The 12,431-nt window shown below is 44.9% G+C and overlaps 1 protein-coding gene across 4 annotated transcripts in view; it reads left to right on the top strand.

The window, feature by feature from the left end:
- Window positions 1-12,431, top strand: part of DOT1L (DOT1 like histone lysine methyltransferase) — a 101,406-nt gene that overhangs the window by 30,038 nt on the left and 58,937 nt on the right. For all 4 annotated transcript variants that reach the window (XM_026655040.2, XM_026655041.2, XM_026655042.2 and 1 more), the window contains exons 4-6: window positions 212-275; window positions 2,341-2,569; window positions 9,335-9,429. In XM_026655040.2, the coding sequence (XP_026510825.1) occupies window positions 212-275; window positions 2,341-2,569; window positions 9,335-9,429 (388 nt within the window). The remainder of the gene's footprint in view (window positions 1-211; window positions 276-2,340; window positions 2,570-9,334; window positions 9,430-12,431) is intronic.

Here is a 12,431-nt window from a genome sequence, read left to right as displayed (position 1 = left end):
AGGAAACTTTGTAAAAGTGTAAAATTGTGTAAAGAATTAATGATCGTTGCAAAAAGAATTACAGCTACAGTATGTACACTTTAAAAAATGTAGGTCAAATGTTGTGTCTACCAACCTTGGCAGTGTTGCTTTAATGTGCATAGCTGAGCATTTCAAGACCTTCTTTAGACTGTTAACTGACTAGCAAACTTTGCTTTTTTTCCTTTCCCAGCTTTGAAAGCATGCAGAGGCTTTGTGACAAATACAACCGCGCCATTGATAGCATTCATCAGTTGGTATGTATTTACCTTTGTTATGCCGTGATGCCTATCTAGTTGGCTTTATTCAGGCTAGTAGTTTCAAATTCATGTAGAGAAAATGACAACCAAGAAGGGCTGACATTCTTAGCGCTCAGTTGTGTGTTTGCTTAAACACCAGCACCACCATTACAGCATTTCCATTCATTCGGGAGTTAATAAATCATCTATTAAACCTTGCTTTCTGGGCCAAAACTTGGCACTTGAGGATTTAGCCTTGGAGTGAATTTATATCTTTATATAAGAATGGCTTAATTTTTCTAAAATACAGGTTTGCAGCCTCTTAGTCCCTAATGTGCAGTTGGCACTCCTGCTTTGACGTTTGAAATAGCTGAGTTACCTTTGAAAAAGGTTTCAGAGTAGCAGCCGTGTTAGTCTGTATCCGCAAAAAGAACAGGAGTACTTGTGGCACCTTAGAGACTAACAAATTGTTAGTCTCTAAGGTGCCACAAGTACTCCTGTTCTTTTTGCGAATACAGACTAACACGGCTGCTACTCTGAAACCTGTCATTATGCAAGGCACTGCATTTAGCCGTATGGAGTGGAAATCCATCAACTTCATGAAAAAACTCGTACAGATACAGACAGACATCATCTTTCTTTGAAAAAGGGTTTCTTTGCATGCACCATACCTAGCTTTTTCATCAGAAATTTCACAAGGATTTAATGTATGCACGTTTCCTCGTGTGTGTGGGGATTGAGACTTAAAGGTTCCTTAATAGTCCAGATTAACTCTCTTATGTATCGTGGCGATGATCCATAGATTAAGAATTCCCTTACTGTTCAGTAAAGCTATATTTTAGAGCTGAGCTGTTCTGTTCCAAAGGATCAATCATTGCGAAGGAAGAACTGGAGTGAAATCTAATTTAATAGATTTCTAATAATAGGTAACTTTTTTGGTTTTCTTACCCAAATTTAAGGCTGGTAATGAAACATAGTAAGTATAATCTAATATTAAGAATTTTACTTAATTTATGGAATTTAGATGCCAGTTCTGTCCGTAGTGGGTGAAAACATTATCTACTATCTGTCACTGTACTTAACACTTATCCAATTTAATACTACATCTTATTCTATAAAAAACACAATCTAGGGGCCTTATGAAGTACTTCGACCTATCAAACACATGTTGGGGGCTGTAATCTTATTTTATGGGAGCATTCAAAATAAATCTCAGAAAGATATGGCCAGTAGGTTAGAACTTCTCCCAGACTTTGCACCACGTTGGCACCTACATATCGTTTGCCTGATTCATAGATGCTGGCCACTTTAATCTCGTCTTTGTTAATAGCTTAAAAGTTGGAATTCTTCAGCATTTACAGTCACTCACTGAAGTGAGAATCTAGTCAGTTTCACTCTGTCCTGCCAGTGCCCGGCTTGAATGTAGGAGCCCAGGCTAGCGGACATAAGGAGCAGAAGTGGTGATTGGCCTCTGAGGTAGCTGCCCTGAGCCCTCAAACAGAGGATCAGATAGGAAAGAGGTGACTATCAGGAAAAGGAGATGGAAAAGATGCCCAGAAAAAAGCTTACAGACATGTATAAAATCCAAAGAGGGAAGACAAGGAAGTTCAGAAACATCAGAAGCTTCTATTTAGGAGTGAGATTGTTAGCCAGCAGAAGCTTAGATTTTTCTCTCCCACTCCCTCTGAGTGTGATTCCTCCCATGCTACACTTCATGGCAAGAAAACAAACCCCCTTTATGTGGATGGTGCAATGAAATGCAGTAGTTACATCAAGTATGTAGGCAGATCTTAGATGCTTTTTCCCTCGTGTATCTGGTATGCAGTCTTTGAAAATACCTATTGTGTGAGGTGACACAGACAGTAAAGCAAACCAACCTCCCCAAGCTGCATTGCTGCAGAAGTTCTTTAGCATGTCTTGCTGCTGCTGCTTATGGAAGAACTGGAGATCACTTTTACTCATGCAAGAGAAGGGGTGGAGGAAAGTGGATTGTCTTTGTGTCAGTCTCCCTTCCCCCCACAAATGTAGGTATGTCATGATGTATTTTCCTTGTTTACATTCTCTTTCTGCTCCTCACCCTTAGTGGAAAGGAACCACCCAGCCCATGAAACTGAACACTCGTCCCTCCAATGGGCTCCTCCGTCACATCTTGCAGCAAGTATATAACCACTCGGTGACTGACCCAGAGAAACTCAACAACTATGAGCCCTTTTCCCCAGAGGTGTATGGAGAGACTTCCTTTGATTTAGTGGCCCAAATGATTGATGAGATTAAAATGACTGAGGATGACTTGTTTGTTGACTTGGGCAGTGGTAAGTGACAAACTGCTTTGTTTTCCCTTTTCTGTCTCTGCCCAGGCTTTTTCCTCCTCTGAATAAAAAATGTCAGTAACTTTACATTTGGAAAGTAATCCATCCTCACAGACTGTGTGCGTCTGGCTGTGCACTCCTGACAGATCAGTGCTTTCTTTCCTGTATTGCCAGTGGGATGTGGCACCAAAGATGTCATTCACCCATGTGAAGAAAGGATTGATTCTTCAGGAAACTTAATTTAAGAATACTCCATTTTTGCCACCATAGATAAATGTAGTCATTTTAAAGTATGGTTGGCATCCGAAATCACTGTGTAAAAGTGCCATTAACAGAGTCCATATTTTATGCTTTCTGGCTTCTAGATCCAGTTTGTTCAGTTCATGCATCAGACTTTTTTTTCCCGTGAGTGTCAAAACTGCAAACTCCACCTGTTAACTGAAAATAAAGTGGGTTCTTTCTCTGACACAATCACCAGCAATAAAAATTTTATATTTATTGTGAAGCCATATAGAATCCAGCTCACTCTTCCATACTGCATCTGCTACAGTTAGCAGTTTTAACAAAAGTAAAAACCTTGTTTTCTTGCTTTCTCGACAGTCATCCTTTATCCCACCAAAGGAAACGGGAACCTGCCCACTGAAAATACAGTAGAATTACTAATCTTACCTCCATTTTATATCTACTAAATGAAATTCCAAGTTAAGGGTTTTAAAGCAGGCCACTCACAGGGGACAGAATTTATCCCTCCCCTCCTTTCCCCCCAGCTCTGGTAACTACATTTTGTGTGTCCAGTTAAGTACAATATGAGACACTTCTAAAATGCTGTTTAGTCAGGCATGGTGCTTTGCTGTACTGAAATAACTGCTTTACCACAGTTATGTGAAATTGTTTGTTCACTAAGGTCATAATAAGAGATCATATCTGGAAGTCACACAATCTTGCTGTTTGCCTAACAAGATGGAGGAATGTGTGATCTGACTAATGCTTCTGAGTAAAATGTTTTGTTTTCCTTGTCCTCTAACACCACCAAAAACAAAACCAGATATTTATCACCGTAGAACCCTAAACCTTCATATTGGACTAAGACCAAGCATATGAAAAATAACTACTTTTATTAGTATCTGAAAACAATGGTTTAGCATGCAGTAGCCTCAACCATAATTCTGTGATCATTTTTATGTGCACTGATTTTCCGTTGGTGGGTGCACTGAAAAAAACGGTTACTCATCTTCTCATAACTGTTGTTCTTCGAGATGTGGTATTCACGTCCATTCCAATCCAGCTCCCGTTGGGTTGGCTGTGGAGCCCCCTGGAGTGGCGCCTTCATGATGCTCAATATATAACCCAACCGACCGGACTGGAGTACCGCTCTGCCGGATGCTGCAAAATCTTTGGAATGCTGGGTGATAGCATAGTGAGTGGTTAAACATATGCACCGACGACCAGGTTGCCGCTCTGCAGATCTCCTGAATGGGAATCTGGGCCAGGAAGATTGCTGACGAGGCTTGTGCCCTTGTGGAGCGTGCCATAATAGACTGGGCTGGGACCTTAGTCTGCTTGTAGCGTGTGCGGATGCAGTCCGTGATCCAGGAAGAAATGCGTTGGGAAGAGACCCTTCATCCGGTCTGCCACGGCCATGAACAGCTGATTCGATTTCCTGAAAGGCTTAGTGTGCTCGATGTAGAATGCTAGTGCTATAGTGGGCTCCCGAGGAACTCTTCCAGTGCCCCTATGGTGAGGAGTGATGGCACCTCCTGGATAAGGAGTTGTTCGTGAGAGGAGTCTTGAAGGGTTTGCTGCACTTCGGGGGGCAGCCCAGACGCCTGCAGCCCTGAACCCCTTCTCATGGCTAACCCCGATGAGAGGGTGCGGGCAGCAGAGTCCGCCGCATCAAGGGAGGCTTGAAGAGAGGTTTGTGCCACCGCCTTCCCTTTGTCAACGATGGCCGTGAATTCAGCCCTGGAGTCTGATGGAATTTGCTCCTTGAACTTCAACATGGAGGCCCACGAGTTGAAGTTGTATCTGCTGAGGATAGCTTGTTGGTTCGCTATCCTCAGCTGCAGGTCCCCCATCGAGTAGATCTTTTAGACTCCTTGGATTTGGGAGTTGGTCCTTGCTGGCCCTAGTTGACGGCGGTCACTACTAGGGAGCAGGGCTGCAGGTGTGATAACAAGTACTCGAATCCCTTGCCTGGGACAAAGTACTTGCACTCCATGGCCCTGGCTGTAGGCGGGATCGATTCTGGGGTCTGCCACAGCGTTTTGATACTGTTCTGTATAGTTTTAATTAGGGGCAGAGCTACCCTGGAGGGACCCTCCAGCGTCAGGATATGGGGTACTCTGGTTCAATCACCTCCTCCACCTGCAATCCCATGTTGTGGGTGATTCTGCACAAGAGGTCCTGGTGTGCACGGTGGTCTATCGCAGGAGGCCCCGAGGCCAAAGTCCCTGTAACCACCTTGTCTGAGGATGAGGAGGCTAGAGGTGGTACTAGGTCCTCCTGACCATCCAGTTCTCTAGCGTCCTCCTGGTCAGTGCCTGTGGGCTCTGCACTGACCATTGTCACGGCAGTGGTAGTCCGGCTGGCTATCGGGGCTATCGGGGCTGTAGTCTTGGTTGTGTTGACTGTGTCGTGGACAGGCTGCGGGCCCTGTGCTGGCATTGATTCCGATCCCCGAGGCATCTGGCAATCTTTATGCTGAGGTGCTTGGGCCTCTGAGGCTACTGACCAAGTGCCCCTGGAGAATGAGCCCAAGCCTGGTGATAAGCCCAGGGAGTCCAAAAGGGCCATTGAGGCTGCGGCTGCCAATGTGGAGGCCGTGCCGCAGCTCTGTGCCGATGCGACGTGAGCCTGGTGTGGCGTGAATAAAATGAGTCCCCGTCCGAGTCAGACGACACTGATCTAGATCGTGATGACCCTGGCGGTGCTGAGCGGTATTGAGCTGGAGACCAGTGCCGCTGCTCCCTCGCCGGGGACTGGTGCTGCTCCGCCAGTGGCGGGGATCGGTGCCGGGGAACCATGTACGGGGTCCCGAGCTGGGGAACCGCGTCTCGGGAATGGTGAATCCGAGCGGCGCCGAGGTGAACGGTGCTGTGCCGGGGAAGGTGATCGCTGCATCATGGCGGCTTGTCCTTTGATGGTGCCAGGTGCGGCGGCACCAGGGGCTTGTCCCTGATAGCAAGAGGTTGAGGGGCCGTCATTGCTATTGGGTCCCTGGCAGCTTCGAAAGTGTCTGGGGTGGAGCAGGACTCCAACTCCTCCATCTGGCACTGTCTGTCCGGGGAGTTGCTGGGCGCCGGACTCAACAGTCCCCTCCGGGGAACCGAAATCGACGGCGCCGACTCCTGGTCCTTGGGCGCTGAGTGCTGCTTCACCGGACGCACTGCTGCTGCACCTGGTCCTGACTTTGGCACCGGGGAAGAACCCCTGTCCGTCGTCTTGTGTCACTTGCGTGAGCTGTACCTGGTTGTCTGTGCTGGGGAGTGCCGGTGCCAAGGGTCTCTTGAATAAGTGTCTTTCCTTGGCACCGTGTCGTGCACCGAGGCTGGGGCGCTCTGCACTGACGCGTTCTGTGCCGCATCCCAGCGTGGCGAGCTGTGGACAGAGAGCGGACTCCATCAGAAGTTGTTTCAGACAGAAATCCTTCTTTCTCCGTCAAAGGCAGAAAGACCTGCAGATTTTGCACCTGTCTGGTGCTCTTACTCCAGACACGTGTCGTGGGGGGTCGCCCGTTGGCATGGGCTTACCGCAGGTCCCGCAAGGTTTAAACCCTTGGCCCCGAGGCATGCCCCGGAGCTGAGGGGAGGTAAGGGATAGGGGATAACCCTGCACCCTAACCCAAACTACTATATACACTAAACTAAACTAACTACTAACTGAAACCTAGACTAAAACTGCAGGCTAAAGAAGAAAACTAAGGGAAGCACTTGCAAGGCAAGTGAATGCCGTTCCAATGGACGGCATCGACGGTAAGAAGGAACTGAAGCGGGATCCATGTAGGCAGGGTTATATATTGAGCGCCATGAAGGCGCCACTCCAGGGGGCTCCACAGCCGACCCGACGGGAACTGCTAAGGGAAAACTTTCCGACGACTGTGCACGCGGCGCGCACACGTGATTGGCGTCGACGTGTACAAGCACCAGAAGAAGAAGAAGAAAGGATTCTGATTTCTCCTCCCTACCTAACTCTTGTTAACACCAATGAAAGTTTGCACATTGATGGCAGAATTGAGACTGAATTTCCATATTCTAGGCAACGCAGTATAGTGTACAAAGTACATTAGAATACCATTATAGTAGTAGCACAATATCCAACCACTTTAGTGCCTTTCCTACACCTCTGTGTATAGGAATCATTCATCTGCCACACAGTGTAACAACCGCTGGTGAAATGTGGCAGCCATTTTTTTATCAGTAACTCTGTCCAACCATTTAAGGCTAGAAGCCAACAATATTATATCTGGTTGAAATGGAATTTTAGGAAGGCAGAACATAGTTATGCGAAATGGAATTGGGGCAACTGTTGCAAAAAGGTGGTATCTTTAACCACAAGTGGTCTCTGAAGAGAGAAGAGCAGTAATGACTTCTAATATTTATTTGGCTCATGTAAATGTATATAGTTTTTACTGCTTCCCTCATCCTCCCCCATTCTGTTTGTTACTCAATAGTTGCAACTTTTTATTCATGTTTTACTCTATTTATACAGTACGTAGCAAAATGGGGCCCAGAATCTGATTGGGGCTTCTAGGTGCTACCATAATACAATTATTTATTATACAGGACTATCAGCATGTGGTTCCCCGTTATACCAAAGTGGGTATTGTATCAATAATGATTTAATGGCAAGAGCACCACCTCCTCAATTACTAGTGCTACTTCCTGCAGGCAATCGATGAAATGGAAAACGACAATGTGTTTTCTGTGCAAATGTGCTATCTGCTTGGCTTGAATATTTGTTTCCCTTATGCTCATCTATGATTCTATGAGAAGTGCATTAGTGAGACAATGCATTTTACATTAGTCCAGTACAAAGAGTGATAAACTTGGTATTAGAATGAATATAGACATAGTTTGATCGGCAGTTGTAATCAATTGAAGTAAGAAATATAGAATGATTGCAACAGCTTATAAAGATTTACCATGTACTTGGCAAAATCTGGGTCGGGTGTGCAAGCAGAGATTTAGCTGTGATTCCTCTTCCCCCTCCCCAAGCCAAAGAGATGTAATGCGTGCAGACAAGGTGTGGGAATGGCAGCTAATTACTGCTGGCGCAGTCTCTGATGCAAACATAATTGAGACTGAGTGATGGGAAGTTCATATATTTTTTAAGTAATGTTTTGTCTTGCAGTTTAGCAATTGCTTCTGAAATTACTTTGCGTATTGATCATTATCTTTTTTTTATTGTACTAGGAAATAATACTCCTGTCTTGTGTATTAGCATTTTTTTCCCAATGTGCTGAGACTTTTGTATGCGTTTTCCGTCATGAGGAAAATGAGGTATACATGTTTTGTTATAGCTCTCTCCATTATGCTGAGAGATTTAAACTGCAAAATTTATCTTGCTGCTGTTTGGTTTTCTTGCAGAAATAAAACACATCCATATTTACTTCCTGTAGGACATAAGTCTTTTTAGTGGAAAATAGGCTCTGGTATTGACGTGTAACTGTTTTGAAGCCGGAACCATTTTTTGTAATGTACATTGTCATACGTTTATCAGTCAATGTGCTATATTATTTCATAGAATCATAGAATATCAGGGTTGGAAGGGACCTCAGGAGGTCATCTAGTCCAACCCCCTGCTCAGAGCAGGACCAATTCCCAACTAAAACATCCCAGCCAGGGCTTTGTCAAGCTTAGACCTTAAAAACCTCTAAGAAGGAGATTCCACCACCTCCCTAGGAAACCCATTCCAGTGCTTCACCACCCTCCTAGTGAAAAAGTTTTTCCTCATATCCGACATAAACCTCCCCCACTCCAACTTGAGACCATTACTCCTTGTTCTGTCATCTGCTACCACTGAGAACAGTCTAGATCCATCCTTTTTGGAACCCCCTTTCAGGTAGTTGAAAGCAGCTATCAAATCCCCCCTCATTCTTCTCTTCTGCAGACTAATAATCCTAGTTCCCTCAGCCTCTCCTTATAAGTCATGTGCTCCAGCCCCCTAATCATTTTTGTTGCCCTCTGCTGGACTCTTTCCAATTTTTCCACATCCTTTTTGTAGTGTGGGGCCCAAAACTGGACACAGTACTCCAGATGAGGCCCCACCAATGTCGAATAGAGGGGAATGATCACGTCCCTCGATCTGGCAGTGCCCCTACTTATACAGCCCAAAATGCCGTTAGCCTTCTTATTAGCAACAAGGGCACACTATCCAGCTTCTCGTCCACTGTAACCCCTAGGTCCTTTTCTGCAGAAATGCTGCCTAGCCATTCGGTCCCTAGTCTGTAGCAGTGCATGGGATTCTTCCATCCTAAGTGCAGGACTCAGCACTTGTCCTTATTTGTATTATGGGAGTGACTATTGTGCTAGGTACTGTACATTCTTATAGAAAGAGACCGTCCCTGTCCTGACGAGCTTAGTCTGAATAGACGAGACAAAAGGTGAGAGGGAGAGATGCATTATCCACACTTTTTGGGTGGGGAATTGACACAGATGTTGTGCAAAGTCGCATAGGAATCCTTGCGTATATCTTGGTCTTTGTTTTAGAAGCAGCTTCGTGTGTATAGGGGGGCTTTTTTACTATAACTGTCTCTTTCTCTACCTGCAGGTGTGGGTCAGGTGGTGCTTCAAGTTGCTGCTGCCACAAACTGCAAACATCACTATGGTGTGGAGAAAGCTGATATTCCGGCCAAATATGCTGAGGTGAGTTACATCTCCGGGAGTATGAGATTGTAGGTGTTTGATTCCAGAGCTGGTTCAATCTCTTATGTCTTGCAGGTAACCGCTATGCATTGCAAAGCGGGAATCCTGAGTTTGAATCCTAGACACTCTGGCTCCTTAAGTCAGTAAGGGCTGGAAGCCCAGCAGTGATGCAAATGATGAGGGGGTTTTGTGCTTCCTGTTGCTCACTGGCAATGCTCACCGAGTGATCAGAAATATCATTAACTGGTGTCTGAAGAGAGCTTAGTTCAGGCCTGAGAGAAAACCAGGCGGAGTGAGGCTGCGTGGTGATGGGAAGCTTATACAAAGGGAACAAAAGTCAGAAGGGAAGATGCAGGTTTAACCGAGACACCGTACTGCCTAAGCTGTGGATTTCAGGACCCTACTCGGGTCTGGAATGGGACTTTGAACGGGCTGTGTCCCAGAGGCTAGTGCTGTGTAGGGTTGAACGCATCTAGGAAGGAGTTGAGCAAGATCAGAGTAGTGGGAGACAGAATAGCTGAAACTCGTAATCTTTTTAGAAAAAAGCTGAAATCTGGATCACGCTAAGAATGTCCTTTAGCAGCCCTAACTCTTAAACCATTGAGCTTAGCTATTAAAAATGTTAATATAGCTGGAGCTGCAGAGTAACTGAGACCTATCGATTGCACTGGAGTATACAGTTAATAGCAATGCTCAGTATGTACCCAAATGAAGTACTTACGACGACGTCTCATAATAAGGCCACTGTACTTAGAATTAACGGAAATGTAAAGAAAACTACTTGCCTATGTCAATGGGGACTTGCAAAGTTAATCAATTCCAAGGGAAACATGGAACCCAAATGAGTTGCGAGCAAACAATAAAAGTCGGTCAAGCCTTGCAGTAAGAATTTTGTCCTTCCTCCAGTAGGTTGCACAGAGCTTCATGCCTTTAACTCCTTGTTCAAACTAATGGACTTCGGTCTGTTTCAAATACAAACTTTAGCTTCTTAAAGAATGTGTACATAAGCTTTAGAGCTTCCTTTTCAAGGGTATAGGTAAAAGGCTCTGATGCTATCATGAGTGCCATAGAAGGGCCTAGGAAATAATTTGTCCTTACTCTTCATAGTAATCCCTTGGAAATTTCAAGCTGGAACACTTTTACCAAATCTTTCTCCCTCACCTCTTTGCATGAGCATTCTGGCTTATTTTAGAGTCGCTCACAAGGGCTAGGTTCCTGGTTCTTTTATTTAGTAGTAATCACTATTTAAAAACCACTTACTTGTGAGAGAAAATACATATGGGGCCAGAGTTTTGTTTCTACGAAGGCCCTTTTACACCACTCCAGCAGTACCTACTTTAGGGACCATTTACCCAGAGCAGTGTGAAGGGGCCACGGTGTAAATAACAAGCAGGCAATAAAGAATTTGCAAGTGCATGAAGAGAAGATAAATTGTTAGGAATACTAATCCTGATGGGGTCCCTTTTTAATAATGCCCTGTCAAGTATTTTATGACTTTACTGGGTGAATAAAGTATATAGGGTGACCAGATAGCAAAAAATCAAGACACCGTGTGGGTGGTATTAGGCACCTGTATAAGAAAAATCTCAAAAGATTGGGACTGTCCCTATAAAATCGGGACATCTGGTCACCCTAAAAGTCTACCATGTTATCCTTGCACTAATAAATGGCTGTCCATTAGATTATCGACTTGACAACTGCTGCAATTTAAGAATGTGTGAGTCTACCCTTAAATAGCCTGACTATCTGCTTCTTGCTGCATTTAGATGGGCTCACTTTTTTTCTCAACAGATGTTTTGTGTCAGGGATTGTATTGAGCTTGTAGTTGAATTTGTCCATAGTAACATTTCTCTGGCCTACTGCATCACTTTATGCAGTTTTTAAGCTTCCAGTTAAATGAGGGGGGGGAAAAACCTAAGTTTCTAGTCTGTGGTTTTGTAGAAAATTTTCCAAAGTGTGAATTGATGTTTCACTGTCTTTTGGCTCCGGAGATTGAAACAATATTTCTGAGTGGTGTGAACTGTCTTGTTGTTAACTGGGTGTGTTAACTCTGAAGCCTAATGGGAATACAAATGTCAGCACAAAATGTTTCACAGCGACATAACATCAGAAACCTCCAATTGATCTGAGACTGTAAGTGGAGTTTGGGATGGTGGATGAAACTTGAATACCATTTCTTTCCTCCCAGTCTGAGCCCTGAATATGTGGACCCAATTTTGCAGTTACAGTAGGTCGTAAATTGTGACACTTTCTCGCTAGTCCCAGTATACGTCCATTTGAGTTTTAAATGGGGTGAATAGGTATAACTGACCCTCACTGCCACAGTGCAGAAGCACCATGTCCTCTATACCCACAATTTATAGGAAGGGATAAGATTTCAGACAAGTAGTGGTGCTGCTTCTCATTAGCCCCATACTGTCTGGATGTGAAGGATTTTCAGCTCCTTTCTCCTGTGTCTGGCAATGGAAACCCACTGCCAACTAGTTGGGTTTGAACCACAGGTGCCTGCCATCCTATGCAACCTTAGTCTCTTTAGTCATAGATCGAATAATACCCCCCAGCTGCTGGCAGTGTGTTGCAAGGCAACTGCAATAGCAACTGAAAGAAGCACGCCTACTTCTGCTTTCTCGTTTGCCCTAGCAGACCTGTCTTTACCCCCCTTCGCTATCTGGGCTCCGGTAGGACTACGTTCCTTGCCTTCTGCTTGCTCTGGGATTATGCAGCAACAGTTGCACCATCCTTGGCAGACTACTGAGCAGTGTCAACTCAAAGTGTCTTTAAGGCTTCCCTGGAGAGGGGAAAAGAGAGTAAGTCAGCCTTGATCCCTTGGCCCCGGTGAAGTAAAGGAGTTTCCCCATGGGAACTAGAAGGGTAGGCCTTCAGTATGTGTCTATACGATTTTTCAGCAGTCCCATTCATGTGTTAATGGCAAAGAACTCTTACAGGCCCGTGAGCATTGTCAGAGTTGCCTCTTCTCCTCTCACTATCCTATAACTGGTATT

The sequence above is a fragment of the Terrapene carolina genome, unplaced genomic scaffold (assembly GCF_002925995.2).
Source record: "Terrapene carolina triunguis isolate 2854851 unplaced genomic scaffold, T_m_triunguis-2.0 Scaffold194, whole genome shotgun sequence".
In the NCBI taxonomy this organism is placed as follows: domain Eukaryota; kingdom Metazoa; phylum Chordata; order Testudines; family Emydidae; genus Terrapene; species Terrapene triunguis.
This window is presented reverse-complemented; position numbering and strand designations above follow the sequence as displayed.